The sequence below is a fragment of the Nyctibius grandis genome, chromosome 4 (assembly GCF_013368605.1).
Source record: "Nyctibius grandis isolate bNycGra1 chromosome 4, bNycGra1.pri, whole genome shotgun sequence".
In the NCBI taxonomy this organism is placed as follows: Eukaryota; Metazoa; Chordata; class Aves; order Nyctibiiformes; family Nyctibiidae; genus Nyctibius; species Nyctibius grandis.
Genome location: NC_090661.1, coordinates 5,246,932 through 5,268,723, shown reverse-complemented (window position 1 = coordinate 5,268,723; position 21,792 = coordinate 5,246,932). Strand labels below are relative to the sequence as shown.

At 35.7% G+C, this 21,792-nt stretch overlaps 1 protein-coding gene across 2 annotated transcripts in view; it reads right to left on the bottom strand.

Moving 5' to 3' along the window:
* Positions 1 to 4,387: 4,387 nt before the first annotated feature.
* Positions 4,388 to 21,792, bottom strand: part of SLC17A6 (solute carrier family 17 member 6) — a 32,285-nt gene continuing 14,880 nt past the window's right edge. For both annotated transcript variants that reach the window (XM_068398966.1, XM_068398967.1), the window contains 9 exons: positions 15,590 to 15,704; positions 13,633 to 13,720; positions 13,445 to 13,531; positions 12,387 to 12,529; positions 9,791 to 9,940; positions 7,465 to 7,597; positions 6,641 to 6,751; positions 5,082 to 5,209; positions 4,388 to 4,720 (listed from right to left, as the gene is read on the bottom strand). In XM_068398966.1, the coding sequence (XP_068255067.1) occupies positions 4,388 to 4,720; positions 5,082 to 5,209; positions 6,641 to 6,751; positions 7,465 to 7,597; positions 9,791 to 9,940; positions 12,387 to 12,529; positions 13,445 to 13,531; positions 13,633 to 13,720; positions 15,590 to 15,704 (1,288 nt within the window). The remainder of the gene's footprint in view (positions 4,721 to 5,081; positions 5,210 to 6,640; positions 6,752 to 7,464; positions 7,598 to 9,790; positions 9,941 to 12,386; positions 12,530 to 13,444; positions 13,532 to 13,632; positions 13,721 to 15,589; positions 15,705 to 21,792) is intronic.

Below are 21,792 nucleotides of genomic sequence, written 5' to 3'. Positions count from 1 at the left end.
GTAATATATTTCATTCTTTGCTGTGTTTTGGGTTACAACAGAGTGAAAAAGTGTTAAGCAAAGCTAGAATAGCAACATCAGACGCATTAGCTGGATCAGAGAGGATATACAGAGATATCTAATTAAAATATCTGACTGTAGTTCTAGGTCCTTTGATTATTTACTCTTAAATCTTCCAGTGCAATGAAAATTATTCAAGCAAAAAACACAAATTCAAAATAAGTACAAAAGCAGCTGCTGCTAAGTAGTTAATCTAGACTTAGACTAGCCTTCAAACTCCTTCACAGCTTATCCTAAAAGGAACAAAACATTTCATCCTTCAGAGGCAGCAACTAAGACTGTGATGTTATCTTTCTAACAGTATGGCTTTGAACTGTGACATTTATTCTGACTTCCACATTCATTCCTATTCCTAGCTCCATGCTGAAAGAGGACTTCATTCATATTTGCAGATATTCTTTTGTCACTGCTATTCAATCTTTACCTTGAGGCTTTCTTTTCCCCCATAGAAAAGTGTTTTTATGAAATTTGGTCCATTGAATTTCATGATCTCTCCTGAAAGCAAAGAGCACTTTATGATAGCTTTATCTCTGCAACAAAGAGTATGTATTAACAGAAGAAATCTGACAAATGCAGATTCAAATATTTTAAAAATTGTCACTGGTTGAGTGATACTATCTATATGAAATCATTTGAGGACATAAAGGTGAACATTTGAGGTGATATTCTAGCCCATCTAAACTCGAAGCTTTTCTAACAGTTTTCATGGAGCCTGGATACTGCCCCTTTCCTTTTACTTACTGTTCTTCACAGAAAAGATAACTAACTTATAAATAAAAATGTGAGTAACAATTTCTTTCCTTTTTTTTCAAGATAGTAAGTGAGCAGAGTACCAGATAGGGGAACAGAACAGAAACAGGTGACAGGATGAAACGATCGAGTGGCTGTTACACAGTCTGATTGATAAAGGGGGGTGATCTGAGCTGCTGGGAGTTCCAAAAGAGGAGCACTGCACCGTCCGAGAGCAACGCATCTGCAGAGCTAGTCTTTGAATCTGAGTACAGAAGAGAAATCTCTGGGCAGAAAGGACACAGTTCAGAAGAGGCTGACGGGGTATATTTTAGCAATGTTACTTTATAAAAATGAAGTAGCAAGGGAGAAAAAGAAACGTATGTACTGAGAAGAAATATAGGAGTTTAGATGAAGGGTCATGTCCCCTCAACTCTCCTTTTCCCTCAAACACATCCAGCTGTTGCTGCTTGTCTTCACTTAATCATCCTTTGCAAAAACCCAATTATTTTCTCCATTTCCCCTTCTTCTTTCTCAGTCGTGTTCCTGATGTTTGGTTCCTGTATTTTTCTGTGAATAAGAGTCTGTGAAGAAGTAAAAATCTTAAAACCTGTCCTGCTCCTCTTCCTTCCCAGAAGAATGGATTTCTCTGCACTGCCAGTTAAAAAGGAAGTAAAGGAGTCAAAGCAGAAGCAGAGAGTTAGGAAGAGAACGTGGAGGCTCTTAGAGCGGTGTAGCATTTAAAGCCAATTGTAGAGTTACCACTGAGTTGTGCATGGCTAAACAGTGCTGTGTCTAATGCCTGGATTAAAGTCTCCTCTTTGTTCTAAGTAATTAAAAGGTATCAACCTAATAAGAAAAAAAAATACCTGTATCTAATGAAAGAAAATTATTGAAATAATTTCGAAAGATAGAGAACCTGTAAGATTAGACTGAAAACTAAGAAGAATTGATTTTGATTTTGTTAATTAGTTTTCATTTTCTGAGCTGTCCACTTACCATGATAAATACAACTATCCTTTTACAGACCCTATTTATCCCACTTTTGAATCTTTCAGGAAGTTTCCATAGCAACATCACACCAGTCCATCAAAACAATTAGCAGTAACTTTGTGTGTTACCTGACTCAGCATCTCAAGACAACTAGTCTATTGGTGAGAAACACTGGGCCCATTACTGCTCTATCTAGTGTTTTGCAGCCTTTTGTTCGATTTGGTGTTTCTACATTCTTCTACTTGGTGCAAGAAAATTATTGAAGATTAAAAATTTTGTTAGAAAAAGATTTACTTTGAATATAGGACTTCTTGAATGTACTGATTCCTGTAGGGTCTATCCAAAGATGGGTGCAAAGTAACCTTATGTTTCAGTTAAGGAGTCTTGTTGCAGGAGTAACAAAGGAAACAATTTCCAAGAGCAGCAGTCGGTGCTGCTTTTCATTTTCTTTAGAGAATGTTGATCCACGCCAGCTCTTTAGCTAACACAGAGCAGTCTGTCTTTCCCAGTTTCGCTGCATTGGCTGCCACACCACTCCTCCTGCTCCTTTCTCTTCCATGCCTACTCCAGCCATCCTTATGAGAGGAGGAACAGCAATCTAGAGTTAGGTGCCTCTCCCAGCACATATCTGTGCATAGCCAGAGGAGAGAGTAGACAATGCAGGACACAGAGTACTCAGCATACATCCCAGCTGGGACATAAGATATTATCTCCATGTTAATAGCAGCATTTGTTCTGCAGTGACTGTAATTTTAGTAATCTATATCAAAGTGCACCTAAAAAAATGACAAGAAACTACAATGGTCCTTTTTTTTCTATAAAAGGATAAATAGAGCATTTTATTAACACTTTTTGCAGCAACAAAAGTGACACAGTCCACATCTTTTCATTAAACACAGCAAAAGCTATGGTCACATTTTACATCACTTTGAGGCACAAAGCAAAATATTTTTTTCTTAAGGTCAAGGTATGATTTGCATTAAAAAAAAAAAAGGAGAAGAAACAATCCTCAAGTTGTATATTGCGGTAGCAGGGTTTCCAATCACTAGCACAATACAATAAACAGACCAAGAATCCAGAATGGATTATTACATACAATAATAATCATTTGATTGAATTAAGAAATGGATCATTGTTGTCATTTTAGAGTATTAAGAAGTGGTCTGGTGTTGCTAACTTCAGTTTGGTTCAGTTTGGTTTAATCCCAACAACCCCAAATATATACAACAAGCTAAATGAAGGTTAGTATATAGTCTAGAAGATTATGCACTTCATAATGCATTGCACTTATTGCTTGGTACACTAATGTTGCAGTCACTGTTGAGTTATGCTAAAAAGACAAGCGTGGTGCTTGTTGGCTTCTTTCAACCCAACACTAGTTATTTGCCACTTTGGTTTATTGTGAGTTTATATGTTACTCATATTCAGTGTCCATTATTATTAGGTTTAATTGAAAGACAAATACATTTTTTATTTCAGGGATTTCTAAAATAGCAACATTTTCTATAATTACAGTATCTTCAATAAACTTATTTCTATGTATACGACTGTGGCATGATGTGTAAAAATATGAAAGCTATTAAGGGAAGAATAAGGGTTAAATTATTCTCTGTTTCTTCTATTGGCTTCAAAATATTCTGCAAAACAAATACATCCTTTTTCATAGGGCTACTTGCTCATAGTAAATTTCTCTTTGGAATTTTGTAAAAGACTATATCTTTTTCTAGGTTATATTTTGTTTTCTCTCTCTCTCTAAAGACACCAGTACAAAGTTGGAATATACTGCAAACAAAGAATAATAAAGCTTTTTTTTGATATAGGGATTTGACAGTCTGCCTGAAAAATCAGACTTAACATTATATGTTGTTTTTATATTAGTTGATAAATGCAGGGAAGAACATGACAATGCCTATAATTTCATAAGATTCTGTAAAGAATAGAAATAAGAATTTGTGCCCAAACATTCAGTATAAAACTCCTAAACAATTCCTTTATTCATCACAGAGTCACCTGCAGCATGTAATCACGATAAACATAAAATATGCCCTACTTGTTCTTTAGGCTTGATACAATCACCATTAAAGGAACTGGATCAATCCTCTGTAAATGCCTAGGACTCAACCTTTCTTCTTTAAGAAAGCTCTTGTCTTAGACTAAACACACGATTCCTACATTGCACTGAGTAAACATGTGTATTTCACACAATCTCTTTCAATACAGTGTAACAAATATATAAGTGCATTTTTAATGATCAAGTAATTTTGGCTTTCTAAAAAGAGCATTAGATGTGCCAACTTGGTTGCTTAGTTGTGCTTTAATCCTTAGTTATGAGTTTTAGCTCTTGTATACTGTAACTATCTAATTGCCTCTATAGTTTTGACCAGTAAACCCTTAAAACTCTAATGTTTATAGAACAAATATAATCTAATGAAAGTGATGACATGTCACAACTCATACAGATTGCACTTCAATGGATTTTTTTTACAGTAAGACCTTCCTCTTTGATATGTGTTTACATGTTTATACCACATTTTATTTCTGTGTGCAAACAATCACAATGAATTTAATCACAAACACTACAAAATATACCCAATATTTAGGGTTGTTATGAATAATCTCCTTCCTTGTAGTTGTATGAGTCTTGTACTTCCTCTTGTACAAATTCCTCTTTTTTCTCCCAACCATTAGGCCAGCCACCGTTGACCTGGGTCGTAGCACCATAAGACTTGGTGGTACCATAATTTACATAATTCTGAGTAATGTCCCCTGTCTCTTCAGCAAGTTCATCTTCATGAATGAAGCCACATTTTTCTTCACTTGTCTGTTCAGGGTCTGCCCAGGGTTGTTTCTCTCCCGAAGCAAATATGCCATAGAAGATAACACCTCCATAATGAACTAAAGCAGCAATGAGGAAGACATACTGCCACTCTTCACGTGTCTGTAAAGAAGAAATTTGCTAAATCAGACTAGTGCATAGACTTATCTAACTCTTCTGAGCTGAAAGATTTTAATTAGTGATCGAGGCTGCAATAATCAGCACAGCTAAAACATTTGAGTGTCCAGTTTCCAATTATTTATATCCATCTTTCTTTGAAAAATCACTATTCATTAGCCTACAAAGGCATTGACCTGGTGAGCATACAATGAAGCATGCTTCCAACTTCCAAATTCCTGGATGCTATCCCCTGGAGGTCCCAGACTTTAATACCGATATCGTGGCAACTTGTACTATGGAAAAGTCTTTTTCTTTAAATGAATAGTATTAAACTGGAAGATTTAAAAACTGTATTGCCATTTACCTTGTTCTTTGTCATTGCTCCGACAATTATAGGGCAAACCATTCCAGACAAGGTCCCGACTCCATTAGAAATCCCCATTAAGATGCTGGCATACCTCGGGGCAATGTCTAAATGGTTGACATTGAATCCTGCAATACAAAGGTCAGCAAACATTCATACCAGAAGCAGAGCATTACTTCAGTTCTGAAAAGTAATGCTATCACTTGACAATTTTACTATGACATATTTGGGCTGTTTAATTGCATTTCTTTTTCTCTAAAAGGCTTATAATGGTTAAATATTTCTAGAGAGACTCTGGGTTTTCATTTTCTTTTAAAAATATATTATAAAAGGATACTAAATATATTTGCATCCCAAAACTGCAGTTTTAAAAAAAAATCCCAGTAGTGACTGTGTGGAGTAGAGAACCCAGAAGATACTTAGGCAGGGAGAAAGTTCATATTTTCGCAGCATCATTCATGACAATTTCATGCTGTAAATAAAGTGTCATTTCTTCTTCCAGCTTGTACCACTTTCCTGTTGCCCACAGTTTTCTTTTTGTCACACAGACCAGCAGAAGGCAGTTCCCTTCTGTTCTTAAACGGTAAAATGGAATAAAAAGATAGTATCTATAAATGATTTATCAATTCTTTTTATAAATATGTGTTTGTTCTCTTGCATTTCCAGCAGCTTAATTCTGTTCAAGTTTATGCAGTAACTATTTAAATAATCTTAGAAAAAATGCATGCTTCTCTGAAGTGACAGAACTCGTTGTCCCCAAAATAAGCACTCAAGTAAATGAAAACAGAAACCAAATCTTTGGATACAGAAAGATAATAAAAGGGAAAAGACAGACAGTATAATATGGACAACTGTCAAAGAAAGGACAATACACTTTTCAAGTTGTACAAAACAGGCATGATACCTTGCAGAATACGTGAGATTAAGGACAGATTTGATTAAAGAGAGTTTAGATGTTTGGCACGCAAGAAAAGAGAGCCTGTTTTAGACATAAGGAACCAGCATGGGAGAGGATAAGAAGATCACAGTGGGAAAACAAGGGAAGGTCAGGTGACTTGTGTTTGGGAAAGGCAAAGGCAAAGGGGTGATATATCAGCAGGAAGGGGAAAAAGCTGAATCTTAAATCAGAAAAAAATTGCTAGTATTTAGGCCACAAAGTAATAAAAAAATGTAACACTAACAAAGCATTAACTAATATACAGTGGAAAAAATAGTAAAAGGCCTACATTTAAACAAAGATGTGTAAATTTAGGTATCATTGTATAATATCAGTCCATTTGTGTTATATGTTTGATTTCAAGAAAAATCTATGGTGTACATTAGCACCTCATGGAAAAGAAAGTTGAATTTGCTGCAATGAATATGGAAAAGATTGAAGTATTTGAAGGAAAATAGTCTAGGATAGAAGATGTGGTACTGATTGTACTTTCCTTTGTAATGATCATAAATAATGTCATTTGGAATTCTGAGGTTTGTTTAAATTACTATCAAAGAATAAAAACCATATGAGATGTTCTATCTCATAAAATAATTTACTAATAATAGTAATATAATCTTACCAGAGATGGCGAATCCACTGAAGCCTACAGCAAGCACTAGGAATGAAATAGCCACCCCTTTACTGTGAGAATATCCCACCACGAGAAGAAGAGTTGCTTCCATACCAAAACCTGGGGAGATCATAAAGAAAATCAGGCATCAGATTTAATTCCCTCTCAAATATTGCAGGCCTTTGGATATGATAGTATTTAATGGGAAGACAGAGGCAAAACATCACCTCAGAGTGTTTGTTAGGGATGAAAGAAATACCTGAGAACACATGTTCTTGCTATCTCAAATAATCTTTATTTTATTCTTTGTATGCTAATTTATTGTTACTCCCTGTCAGTCTTAAGAGGAAAAGAAATACTTGTGAATTGGTTAGGTCATTCCAGTCAACCCTAATGGGAATATACCCTTAACCTGCTTATGAATTTTGCAGCCCTTATCACAGCCAGGATTCAGCTCATGTGACTTTAACCTCTCAGAAGTCAGATACGTAATGTCAGGTAACTGTCTGGGCTCTCTTAGCGCAGAAGGTGTTTAGATGAGGAGCTAAGAATCAGTAAGTATCTAAGGGTAGGCAAATTACCCCCCAAAAGCTCATCTGCTTCTTTAACAGTTTAAATGTTTTTTCAAATACCGAACATCTGTATCGAAACTGGGAATAGGAACAACTGTGTTTACTTTTCTTTAGTAAACGCATCTGTAATACACAAAAAATGCACAAAGTATTGCTTCCTAAGTACATAAACCCATGCAGTTTATTTGTTTACTGTATACAGCATACTGTATGGACACTGAATCTGTACAAGAAGCTTTTTAATAAAACAGGAAGACTTACCTCCACAGTTCATTATCTTTCTCACAGTAGTGGTTGAAAGAATCTGCCTGCTTCTTAAAAAGTCTGCAATTTGTCCCCCAATAGGAACAATAATTGTCATCACTAAATGCGGCACAGCAGATAAGATACCCACCTGAAATAATTATTAGAAGTAGCAGAGTATAAACCGTAAGATAATATTGATTTTTCATTTTCTGAAGCATTCAGCAACTAATTAATTGTTTCTCTTCAATTTCAGGCTATGTGCTAAACCTAAAAATCTTAACTTGGTTTATTAAATGGACAAAACTGGTGATCTTAAGTTATCATTGCATTTTATGAAGGACAGCCAGAGTTTTTAATAATCTCTGATGCCATGACACTTTTTTTATAGATTGTTTTCACAGTTTATATTTAAGCTAATGGCTTTTTTCCCCTGACTTGTAGCTCTTCTGCCCTTTCTTTTCAGAAAATTTATGATCAAATTGTTGAACTGAATTGCTGCATTTCTATTGGTGATGTGCTTGGCGTAGCATTGCCCTGCAAACCTAACGTGTCTAGACAGATTCCCTGTGGGTTATTCTCACGTGCACGATGGCCATTTGCCTTTGATTTCTGACCATCCTTCAAGCTTCAAATTTCACATGGGCAAAAGATAAGTCTGAGAAACTCTGTACGTAGTGAAAGACAACATCCTTAATATCCATTGACAATACTCAAAACGCTATACATACTAGCAAAGTAAGACATAGTAATTTCATGATGACTGTTCCAAGATATAATAATATATTTGAAGACCATTCCTTCAAAGCGGGTGAGGGCATCTGTGAGCGTGGCACGAACTGCCACCTGCTAACTCCTGGCAACATAACTGCCTTGCAGGTAGTTTGGCTTAGTCGCATGGCATTTTGTTCTAATAGGGAATTCTGATTATTGTGTGTATCTGAAAAAGTGCTTAAGCACTTTAAGTGTTTTTTTGCATAATTCCTGTCTGAACAGTGTATCAGCTGGCCTGATGTCTGACTTGAATTACATCAGCGTGCAGAGCTGGCACACTCCTTAAGAACAAAACAAAACCAGGTTTTCTCTGCTCTTTAATTGAAGTTGTGAAATTGTGTATTTCACTACAGTTTATGTATGTGGCAACTATGGTGTGACAGCTAGCTTCATCTTAATAGATGTTTCTCCCAATAAGCCAGATATTAACTATGAGGTAACTGTGGTATTGCAGTTCCTGCTTTCAGGTGTTCCTGACTAAATGATAACTACTCATTTATGAGCATCCATATCCGCAGCAGGTGAAAACTGATTTGTTGTCATTGTTTACAAAGCTCCATATTTCTTTGAATACACTCTAAGAAAAATCTTCTAGAACAAAATGATCAGATTAATTCCATAGGATGTGACCATCCTTATTGCATGCATAACAGATGATGTTTCAAGCATAGCAAAGCTTCTTAAAATAACTCCAGCTAGAGATGGAAGCCCATCTTTAAGTCAGGATGGCATTACAGAATTTTGACAATACTCCATAATATGACAACACTTTGGAAGCTGCTCATCTAATTGCCACTCACATCACAATTTAGGGTGACAATACCTCATGGAACACTATCAAAAAATGCAGGTCTCTCAAAAGCACAAGTCCCCATCACTTTCACAAGAAGGAAATCTGTATTAGTAGAAAGCTTAATATACACTTTGAAGGCTTGTTTGCATGTATCCATATTTACATTACAGGTCTGATCCAAAATTCCTATGAATTATGTGGAACCTTAGATCATCCCTATGTCTCATATTTTGCCACCATCTCTTTCTCTTCCTAAGTGAAAAAGGGGGAGCAGTTCTTACCACAATAAAGGGGGATATAGAAAGGTGATAAGTTGTACCATCCTTCCTAAAACTAGGTGGTCCTGCTTTGTAAAATGCACCTGGAAAAATGGAACCACTTGTCAATGATTTCTTTACAGCTTCGGTGGGATCCTGCATCCCCTGGGGTGTCAGGGACAGAAGCGTAATGGGTCTCTCGATACCTTTCTAATACCATGCATGGTCTGGTTTCAAGCACTTAACTGAAGGTTTTTTTGCAATATGGCTCCAAGTAGATCATCACTAAATCTCATCCTGCCTTCACCTTCCCCTTCCCCTGTCTAATCCTTTGTAATTATTGTTACTTCACTTATTTGTGCTGGTCAAGGGAACAGTAACTGGGAGGGAAAAGATTTAAGACTTGTAAACCCATGATAAAGAGCCAGAACACATTTCTTTCCTCCTCCTAATAAATACCACAAATGTAGCTCTGGTATTTACTTAGCTAAGATAAAAACTTTACATTATTTTTACATACCTTGCTTATCTCAAATCCAAACACTTCCTCAAAGTAAGCAGGCTGACTAATAAGCAGCAAGTAAAAAGTCCAGCTTCTACAGAAGTTTGCAACAATTATTGCATAGACTGGCATAGATGTAAAAAATTTTCTCCATGGAGTTTTATATTTCTGAAACATAGAAAGGGGGATCCGGTCAACATTTTGATCATTATCAGCTATCTATCTTCCATTTTCTTATCTGGTATTTTTACGTATCTCCAACAAGCTCATATATGCACAGCTTTATGTATCTGAATTCCAATTACTTCAATTATCATAAAGTACATGCATCCATGTTTGGATGATCAAAACTTAATTTAAAAATGTAAGCAAGTAAAAATTACTGCAAAATGCACAAGTGGAGAAACTCAGTGATGCTTATCTGTATCACAACACTCAAGTACAAGTGCCATTATCTCAATCACGTAAACATGAATATACTAAGTCCAAAATAATAATGCATCTTTAAAAGATAATGTTGTTGTATCTAAGGCAACAGTCAAAGTTTACACTGTAAGTGCACCATTTCACCCAGATTTATTTTAAACCTGTATTGTAGCATTTAAATCTTAATCCCAGTATTTGGAATAATTTTTTTATCAAGCCTCAGCTAAAACTGCTTGGTCAATATATTTTTTTCTTTGTTTTATTATATTTTTAAAATGAATTGCATAATGAAAAAAAAATGACAGATGGACAGAACTACAATCCTGCTGAGTCCCAGCACCTCTCCATGATCCCAGTGTTCTGCCCATCTGTGTTGATCTAAATACAGGATCCAGACCCAGATGAACGTTTGAAAATTGCTTCAGCAAGGTTTTAGGCTGAATTTAGTCTACTGTTGATATGAATACTGGCTTGTCTTCAAAGAAAAACAGCCCGTAAATGGATATACGCAATATCCTTGTATACCTACTAAATTGCACTTAAGTGACAGCTAAGGATTAAGTGTGACTTAATAAATGTGAAGACAGCCAAAAAAGCTAACTTGATACTACGGGAAGAATTTCAGCCTAAATATTTTAGAAGCCACTGCACTATTGATACAAACTAATCCCTTCCAAAAGATATTTAAGCAACAATAAAAAATAGACTGAATTTATTCAGCCTGAGTTAGAATTATATGAACATCCTTTGAAGTTTCTCATTTCGCGTCAGATTTTCAAAAGCATTTATAGGTATAAGAAACCATGAACAGTGCTGAATGCTATTGAATATCAACCCAGACACTCCCTCAAGAACACCGAAAAATGTTAGCTATCAAAGACAAGACTGTAATATTTCCAGTTCCCTATTTAATCTGGATCAAAGTTTTTTTCACTAAGAGAAAAACGGTTTATTGCTGAGTTTAATCAAGAACCAGTGTTCTGACCAATTAGAAAACATAGTGAAGAGTTGTAGTGAGGGTCAACCAGGAATAGATGGTGTAAAAATTTGAGCAGATGAAGTGAGTCTTAAGAACCAAAATCTTTTTACTTTCTTGAGTTAGTAAGCATGGTGATAGTTTCTTTAAATTTTTTCAGTAGTTAGAGAAATAAGAAAATTATTATTTAGCATAATTGATAGGATTGTTAAGTGGCTAGAAAATTCTCTGAGTTCATAGCTGTTTTTCTAGGAGTTCTTGAGAACTAATCCAGTACAGAACTAACTCAGATTATGAGAGGCTTGATAGCATGTTTCCAGCAAAGTTGCCATAATAATGGGGAATGTTCCTATGGCTCTCCTAGCATGCTCTGTTGCAACTTACAGTCTTTCTTGCAAATGAAACATAGAATACTCAGGATTTGTTTTTTTTCTGATGTTCTGAGGACCTCAAGAGACACCGAGTAGTGCTTTTCCTCCAGTTTACTTTTAGGAAGGGGAAAACCTTCCAGAAGGGATTATATAGGAAGGAAATTAACCACTTGAACTCAAGGTACTCTGAGAGTCTCAACAAAGCTGCAATTTCAAATGTAGCTGTAGGATTTTTTTTATATTTTGGAGTAGAAAAAGAGGCATAAATTCCATGAGTGATTTGCTAGAACCGGAGACCTTATTGCGGCCTTTCAATGCTTAATGGGGCTTATAAGAAAGATGAGGACAAACTTTTTAGCAGGACTTGTTGCAATAGGACAAGGGGTAATGGTTTTAAACTAAAAGAGGATAGATTTAGACCAGATATAAGGAAGAAATTTTTTACAATGAGGGTGGTGAAACACTGGCACAGGTTGCCCTGAGAGGTGGTAGATGCCCCATCTCTGAAAACATTAAAGGTCAGGTTGGACGGGGCTCCGAGCAACCTGATCTAGTTGAAGATGTCCCTGCTCATTGCAGGACTACATGACCTTTAAAGGTCCCTTCCAACCCAAACCATTCTACGATTCTATGATTCTCTTTGTGCAGAAGCAATATCCACTCAGAAATCCATCAGCAGATTTCAGATCTCCCCACCCCCCAAAAAAATCAATTGTTTGAAACATGTTTTTCTGTCTTAAAGGAGAAGGATGTTTGATTTTTTTGTTGTTGTTTCTATTTGAGTTTTTTTTGGATTTTAATACTATCTCATAGGAAACAAGTGTATGAGTAATATTCTTACTTCCATTGCACCTAGGAGGTTGGCACTCTCTCCAATGCTTTCTTCTATGTATCTCCTTTCTTCATCTGTTATCGTAGGATGCTTTGCAGGACTTTCATATGAAACCAAAAGCCAAAACATGTACCAGACTATACCAAAGCTCCCTTTGGAATGGAAAGAAAGACTTTAAAAAGATGCACAGTAAAGCAGCAAACAAGGGAAAAACCTGTGAATAATTATAACAAATTTAAGTGGCAATTGTTACTGCTCTTCTACTGAGTCATTCTAACAGAGTCAGATCTTGCAAACAATATTTGTGCAAAATACATGCAGAGCTGGACCACAGTGAAGTCTTCTTTGTTTCGTTTACAGAATTATTTCACTGTCTGTGAATATTCACTAATACTTTAACATCAATTTTGTACGATGTAATGCAATGAAACAGCCTCCGTTTCATTTCACCAGACTGTAAATGAAGTTCCATGCTGCTTTAAGCCACTGTTGTTTGATTACTGTACTAAATTTTTTACCTGCAAAATACAAGATTGTGGCATTGTTTTCAACATAGCAATGCACTTCCTGAGTAGTTTATTAAATTTCTGTAAGGTTTCCCACTAATTCACATCAATTTTACACTGCAGAATGAACTCCTTTGGGATATGTTTTTCCATCAGTGTAAGCTGAGGTAGAACAACTAGTGTAAATGAAGTTATGTAGGTCTTCATATAAAAATCAGAACAGCTTAGTCAGGACAGGTACTCTAAAGTTACAGTTGTATATATGAAAGATTAATGTTACATGGTCTGAGATTCTATAGATCTGCATAGCAGTTTGCACTGCTTATACTAGAAGTGATGAAGGTTTCACCACGAACTAGCTTCTCTTCTTATTTAATAACGTTGCTTTCCTGTTCTCTCCTTTAAATTCTGTTCTTTCATTGTTCTTTTCTCTAGACGGTATTTTTAGCTTTACAGACCCACTTCTCTGTTTTTTTGGCCTCTTAACAGTAGCTTTTACATTTTTAGAAAGGGTAAAGTAAGGTCATACAATGTTGGAGTCAGATGAGTAAAAATGCATACCATACACATAGAACACAGAAGACCACCCAGTATATTGCACTAGAATTCCAGCTAAAGGCATTGCAATAACAGCTCCTGCATAGGAACCTACAAAACAAGACACGTATAGATGAGAAGGGAGAAAAATTCAGTCTCCAAATACTTTTACGTTACAAATGAAAGAAAGATAAAAATAGGAAGTTACTTACCACAAAAGGAAGTGGTTGCTAACCTACTTCTTTCTAACGGAGGGGCCCACTTGCTCCAAATACCGTGGCAGGCAGGGTAGGTGACACCCTGAGGAATGGACGTGCCACAAGTTAACTAGTGCTGATCAACGACTCAGTTCATTGTCTTTGCGTGATTTATTTTTTTTAATTGCTACAAACAAGAAGTTGAGAACGCTTTGCTTTTCTATAGTCAAGTCTGAGCACAACCACAGAAAAACTTTAATTCCTATTAAAGTTGAAATGGGTTTGTACATCACTCCAAATCATAAAAGAGGCCTTATGAAACAGATATAAACCATAATTATTTCTTTTTGCCCCCCCCTCCCCCTTCCAGAAAAGAATTGCAAAGAAATAAAAAGAAATAATCTTAATGCACAAGTACTAGAGTCAAAAGAAGGATGAAAACACGGACCCTCTGGAGTCTTTCTAATGCTGGGCTCATTTCTTCAGCCTTCAGTTTTGGTGGCCTTCTAAATTTTTTTGTTCTGACATTTAAAGTATAACTTAGGAAATGCAGATTATTGTTCCAATGCTCTAAAGCTAGAAAATAAGATCAATAAGAGCTTAAAAATATAAGTTGAGAGAGAAGTTTTTCACTATCTTTGTCTTTAATGAATCTTCTTGAGCACTTAAGGCAAATAATTGAATGATGTTAGTTGGTTTGGTTTTAAACCAGTTACTTTTTAGGTCTCTCTTCAAAACCAGCCTTTAACTTAATGATAGAAAAACTTTTAAAAACAAATGACATCCTGCAGTGTTGAAGTTTTAGAAAATGTAATATGAAATACACAGTAATTCTTCACAAAATTCCTGCTTAAGAATTATTATGATGTATGCATATTTATATAGAGTCACTTTTCTCTTAATTCGATGGGTTTTTTCCTATGCAAGAAGTAGAAAAAATTAACAGCTTTTGGCAAATGTTGAGATTATCATAAATGTTGAGATTATCATAAATGTTGAGATTTTCAGTCTCAATATACAAAAAAGGTTGTAAAATACCTTCTTCTGGTTTGAAAGAAGATCCTATAACCAATTTCATGTTCATTTCAGTCTTTTGTTAATTTAAAAAAAAAATATAAAGATGTAATCTTAAGATGGCTGTGATTTATTGTAAACCTTCTTCAAACAGTCCTGTTTGAGATGTTTTGCATTCACAATTCCTTTGAACAGCATCACAGAAATCAGTGGGTCTAAAATAGCTATTTTGTTTTGTAATTACACACTTGCTTCTGTTCCTCTCCTCTTTGCAGTCAAGCACACCTATGTACATGAAGATCACTTTTCAGGAACAGATCCATATTTTTACACGTATACTTCAAGAACTTGGTTGATGGTTACCTAACTTTCAGGCACATTTTGCACCCTCTTTTAGAGTCTTTTTATACAATAAAGCACATGAGTTAAAATCAGCTCATGCAACAGAAGCATGTAGCCCTGAGGAACAAAGAACCAGCAATCACAGGCTTAAAAAACTGTCTTTCAGTAAAGAAACAAACAAACAAATAAATTTAGAAGGCAGGCTCAATTTTTTTTCTCTCTTAAATCACAATAAATCTCTCATTCATACTAACAAGACCAAGGTCAGGGCCTATGACAGAAGCTTAATTCTTTATTGTAGATTTAATCTGTGAGGCTGGACAGAAAATAACTGTTGAGAACAGCACCAGTATAAGCCCTGTGCAGTACAGGATTTCAGTGAAACTTCAGTATTAAATACATAACTTATTTGCTTCTCAGCAAGGAAAATCTTTGCTATATAATTTTATAGATGAAGGAAAATCAAATAGATGTAATTCATACACTGAAATCCATTAAACTGAAAATGAGTAACAAACTGAAAGCAATTTTTATTTTCCCCAAAAAGTTACAATTGCTAATTAAAAACTAACAAGCATCTATCACATTTACTGGTTATTTTATAATTTTTCCATACCTCTACAAGGCCCTGCAAGATCCTAACAAAGATGACACACCCGTAGTGCACCCTGGCTGCAGACGGTATTAACATGTTGAGGGAGGATGTCAGCAGTATAGCAGCACCAAATACTCTGCAAAGGTGGGAAAAAAAAAGGAAAGGAAGTAACTTCAGTGTTGTTCCAATTGACTTATTCCACATGTGCTCACATATCAATATAGATGTATTTAAATATATTTTCTTTAGGTAGGGAATATACTAACTGCTGGACTGGATTAGTGTCTACTTCCACCTAGTGTAATAACCTGTCTGATAAGACCCAGCCCAAGCATGAACATATACATTTATTTAGCTTAATTTCCTAAGGAAATACATCTTACACAATCACAGGTATAGATCTTACTCCCCCTATAAATCCCCAGTCTTTCCTTTAGTTAATTTTCACACCTGTTTCAACCAAATCTGATTGAATTCACCACCCTCTAGAGAAATTAGAAATTAGGTCTCCAAATGGTTTGCTAAAAGAGATGGCTAAGTAAAAGAGAGCTTCTCATTAGTGCTTTAATTGTAAGAAAGTGGCACCATGCATTCACTACTTATAAAGCAGAAGAGAATCCACTTTTATAAGTGCCAAAGCAGCAGGAAGAATTTCAAACAGAACTGGGATTTTCTTAGACACAAGAGTTAATCAATCTGGAAACACATATCCATAGAAAACAGGTCATTCTTTCTGCTGGTTTTTCAGAGACTACTCATTGAATGTTGCTGATTTTGGCTCCAACAGCATCCTAGGAATTGCTTCAAATAAGGCACATTACAAGGTCTAAATAAATGTGTGAAGTGATGATTTATTTTCAAAATTCCACTGCTTTGACTGAATTTTAATTTGATTCAATTAATATCTGCCACTTGTAGGAGGAAGCCTTTTCTCCAGCATTATTATATCATTTTTTCATGTTCCTTCATTCCTGTACTGTGGAAATAAACCTTTTTTTTCCCTGTTTTCCTTTCAGTGGAACTATGCAAAGGGATGAAGCCAGTAGCAACAACTGGCCGCTTGCTTTACACAAAACTATGTAATGCTAAGATAAATCCTGGAGATGTCTTAACATATGACATAACGGTATCTGATGTGGAACTGATTTGACAGAAACCTTTAACCTTAGCATGTGTTCTTCAGAAATTGGTACAGTGCCATAAGTTAGTGAGAAACAGACCTTGGGCTAAAGAAGCAGGAAGCAATGCTAAGTTTCAAGACAAAAATTCTTCCCAAAGACATCTATGTTTCACATTCTCTATTGAGAATTACAGCCTGATATGAATCTTTAAATAGCAAACTGAGTGTACTCCACTTCTATTTGACAAATATTAAAGGGCAGCAGAAAAAAAAAATGCTTCTTGGCACAGTAAGGAAGCTTTATTAAATACCTCTAAATCTGGTCTCCTCATCGTGTTCCCTGTGACCCCCATCTTGTGTTACACAACACCCAGCTGGCTGTGCAGCCCATTTCTGGCTTTGTTTGGCAGCACGTTCAATACATTTACTGGGACTGATGGGTGCATGTGTTTATGTTGCACTGTGCAAACTATTTTGACCTGAGTTCTGTCTTTACTCTTAATTTCTTTATGTGTTTCTAGTCCAAAAGTACGTGCAGTCTATTTCCTTACATTTTAATACCTCATATGTTCACATAAACCACAATGGTGTCTTGGTTTTCATTTGCTTTTTTTCTTTATTTATTAATGAGAAGAGTTTGGGACTCATAGGAGCTTTGCTTGTGATTTTTACAAATTCTTTTAAAAAGTCAGACGTTCCTGTTAGCAATTTTTGGAGAGCAATAGACTGTAACTGTTCTAAAGTTCATCGAGAAAATCCTTGTTTGCTTGTAAGCAGGAAGAAAGGACTGTTTGGTTTGTAACCTTTCCTGTTTCTTTTCTGAATAGCTGTTCAGCTAAATGCCTAATGCAGCAGTACGCTTTTACATTTGTGATTTTGCAGACTTGCTCGAGCAGATTCTTAGCTAGTGTGAATCAGTGCAACTTTCTACATCGCTATTCCTGTTAAAATCATGCTAAAACAGAATATTACAAATTGCCACCTCTTTCTAAGGATGAGATTTACAGAATTGTTATGTTATGTAACTCTTTCTTTGAGGAAATTTACTCTAGTTTTCCAATTCTGTATCTGAAATCAGCTTCCGTTTGCCACAAGTGAAAGCTGTGTTTCCCAGAATTGCCTTTGTTCTCATAATCACTAAAGAGACGCTGTTTCCTTGAGTCTATTCCTTCTAGAACAGGAAGGAAAATGTAATTTAAGGAATGATCAGAGACATGCATCTTCCAAATGAAAATCTTGCCTGTGTTTAGACACACAAGTGCAGGTGAATATTTAGTTACATCGAGGAGCAGATGATGAAGTAATTCCACAATGTCACTTGTAAGTCAATTCTCTCTCAGAACTATGCTTTATTGGAACAGCCTGCTCAAAACCAGATCATTTTTTTCCCCAAAAAAAAGCCTATAAATTTAAAGGTAGAATAAGTTAGAGTTAAATTATGATTCTTGTCAGAAATGGCTTTTTTATCCTTTTTTTTGAATGCATATTAAAAGCAGTACCATTAATTTAGTGCATGCTTATTTTAGTGAGTCGGTTTCCTCTATAACTCTTAGTCGAGAGCAAATACATCTTCCTACATTTGCTTTGCATCTCTCAATGCACATCCATAAATATAATCAGTATTTTTCCTTTGTGCTCTTTTGTCTTGTTACATTTATTTCACATCCATAAATACTAAATTCTTCTTCCTAATAGGTTATTGTGATATAGTTCTGTTTTTTGTACAAACTTCCCACTTTATTGTTTTAAATATCTCAGCTAACTAAATTTATTATGATTTAGATGAAATAAGAATGATTTTCAGCTACAATAAATATAGATTTATTTGAATGCTGCTCACATTCCAACATATTTAATTGGGAAATAGAACATTCTGATTGTTGTTAAGGCATTTCTAAGGCGTATTACTGACCCACACATCAAACCCCAAAGTGGTGTTGCTGGTTTTTTGTGCTTACCTTTTTGTTATATTTATTAAGCTAGTGATTTTATGATCTGTTATGCTCTTTAGTTTCATTTCTGCTTCTCAAACAATTCTCATTTGCTCAATTTTGCTGCAATGTTGCTGCAACTCCAAATATGGGTGAGAAACCATGTTTTTCTTTAAGATCCTAATGTTTCCATGGCAAATTGGTAGTATGTGGGGTTCCATAGTTGTATTTATTGCAACTGAAGATGGATTATCTTGTTTCTCAGACAGACATGGTTCCTTGTTTAAAATAAGACTTTCAGCTTGTTTAGGAAAGCTCATTCCTACCCCACACCCCACTGTATTTTTTCTATATGTATCTGTCTGTTTGTCCTCTTGATATTCCAATATCATCTTGAACAGAGGGGTGTGGCCCTCATGGGATACAGTCTTAAAGCTGCCTTGACCTGTTGTGCACTTCTTCAGTCATGCTTTCTGCAGTGGCATGGGCTTGTGGAGAAGGCTTTGCACCTCAAGCACAAACACCACTAGAGTTCACCCCTCTTACAGAGTGAGCCAAGCCTTGCTGCATGCTTGGGTTGAGCTCAGCCTAGGAAATCCTTGTAGCTGTGCTGTTGACTTTTCATTCAGAGATATCCCTGAACATCCATTTCATGCTGGGCACGCTCCAAAAGCCACAAAACATATTTTAATGCCATAGCACAAATGAAGAGCTTTAGCAGATCGAAGGTAAACTCTGGGAAAACTACAGTATGCCATATAGACAAAGCAAGAGAGGCCAATGACATTGCCATCATTCTCAGCGCTGGCATTAGAATTAAAATGCCCTGACATGCCTTCAGCAGTCCCTAGACTTGGGGGAAAATTATTTTCTGACCCAAAATCAGCAACTGTGTAACTATATATGGAAGAAAATAACCATATACAGAAGACGAATGAATAAATACGGTAGTAACATGTCAAGGAGAGGGAAAAAAGGCAAATCCTAGTCCTCATAAGTGACCAGAATAAGCCCTGAAACACAGAATTATGCTTTGCTTATCTATTTCTATTTCTAGACTCGGTAGACTCAGTCCCAAAAGACAGAATCTAACATTGATCCTCAGTGTTTTACTGACATTGGCATTATGTGAAGGTCATGAGCTGTGACTTAGTCCTCCTGTAATATAAGTAGTAATAATAGCAAAATCATATTTGACTAAGAGACATTTGGGATGGGAGCAGAGGAAGGAAATGACTCTGACAATTCAGGAAAAATGCTTAGAATGGAATGAGGTTACAGGGGGAATTAATCTTCTTGGGTTTCTATCCAATTGGCTCATTTTTCTCTTTGGGGATAAACTAAAGAGAAAGAAATGTATTTATTTTCATCTCTGGATTTCTAATTTTTGTGTCTGTGCAGCCCCACTATTCTCGTCTACCTTTTCTAGGCAATTCATATTACATGAGCATTCTGCATGGAACTGCGTTATCGATATTGTTACTCGGTTGGAAGAAGCGCAGCCAGCTCAAAAACCAAGCTGAGAACAGTGGGAGCAGAGATGCATGCCAAATGCTGAAGGCCAGATGGGTGACATACTGGGTTACACATATGATACTTGGAAGTGAGGGGTCCTGGTTGGAAGCATCCTTTTACCCCCATGACTGGGAGTGAAAATTGCTACAATGATCCATAAAGCTAAAATGCCTTTCACATGTGTATGGGTAGGAGTCAGTTCCTCAGCAGTCTGAATCCTGTATATTTCTATTTGTGTCATTTTTTAATATAATTGACAAATTCCACAATTATCTATGTCTCTTTATTCTCTGAATAAGTGGTCCAACTTTGTGAAAACAAAACTGCTATGGAAACCAAATAATATGTCTGTTCTAAAGAATATGAAGTATCTTAACTAAAGTTTACCCCTTAAAAAAAAATCAAAGGGTATGTTCACAATAGTGGGCTTTTATATTTATTTAAAAGAGAAAATACTGTAGATTTAAGATGCTTAAATATATGCTGTATCAATGAATTATGAATGCCATTTAATTAAATTCCAAAATAATTAAAGAATAGTAAGTGCTGGTCACTGACAACTACAAAACAAGATTACAGATATTTTAATGGATTTACATTGAGAACTATGAAGGCACAGAAGGTTTCACATCACTCTTCATGATAACCTAAAGAAGGTTTCAATGCCATCAATAGAAAATTCATTCAGAACTGTTAACTGAATAGTTTTCACCTCCAAAAAGCCACTGATCTTCATTTCATGGAAGACCTATCTATGGAACAGGAAAGTTCGATTATTTTGTTCGTTTTCTAGGGAATCACGGTGGGGGGGTGTGTGAAAGCATTTCACACTGCTACAATAAATTAAATCAAAATATTATAAGGTGGTTTATTCTGACTGTAAATGGGAACCTATGGAAAATGTAGCCCATGTTCTTTTCTGGGACATACAACCTCTGCACTTGACAATTTTACTGTAATACTAATCATATTATAGAGGACATTATTTTAACTGAGTAAAGTGTCTGTATTGAACAAATACTTTATTTGTAAACAAAGATAAAACATTTTTCCTAGTCTTACATGAGATTCCTCTGTTAGGTAAGGGTGGAAACTAAAGAGGAGTGAAAAAGTGAGTTTTCCTTGCAAAGTTTCCCCAACCTAGTCTAAAGATGAGATTAAAATTCTGTCATTAAAAAAAATGAAATTTATTTGGGTTCAAGTTGGTGAGCTGTTTATTGCCATTCTTTTTCCTTACAGAAAACACATAAAACAGGTTGAACAAAGACTTATTTTATAAAATATATATATAAATAAACTGGGTCTTGAATATACTTTGATGTTCTTTCTTGAACAGTGCTTGTTCGGGAGAGTCCCAGTGCAGTAGCAGCTCTGGGCAGATGAACACATGTCACACAAAGTGCCTTTTATACTATTCCACCAGCTCAAGATTTCTAAAATTTATTACCTTTGACTCTTCCTACTATCATTCATCTTTGACACACCTCCTCCTACAAAAAGCCAACAACACCACATAGAACTGATTATGTTCTTTCTTTATACAATGCAAAGAATTTCTTGTCTGAGAGGAACTGCAAGGCTGAATGCTGGTTTAAATCCTTATTTTTTTCAGTAAAACAGAATGTCTAGGGAGAAACAGGACAGGAGGTAACTGGAAT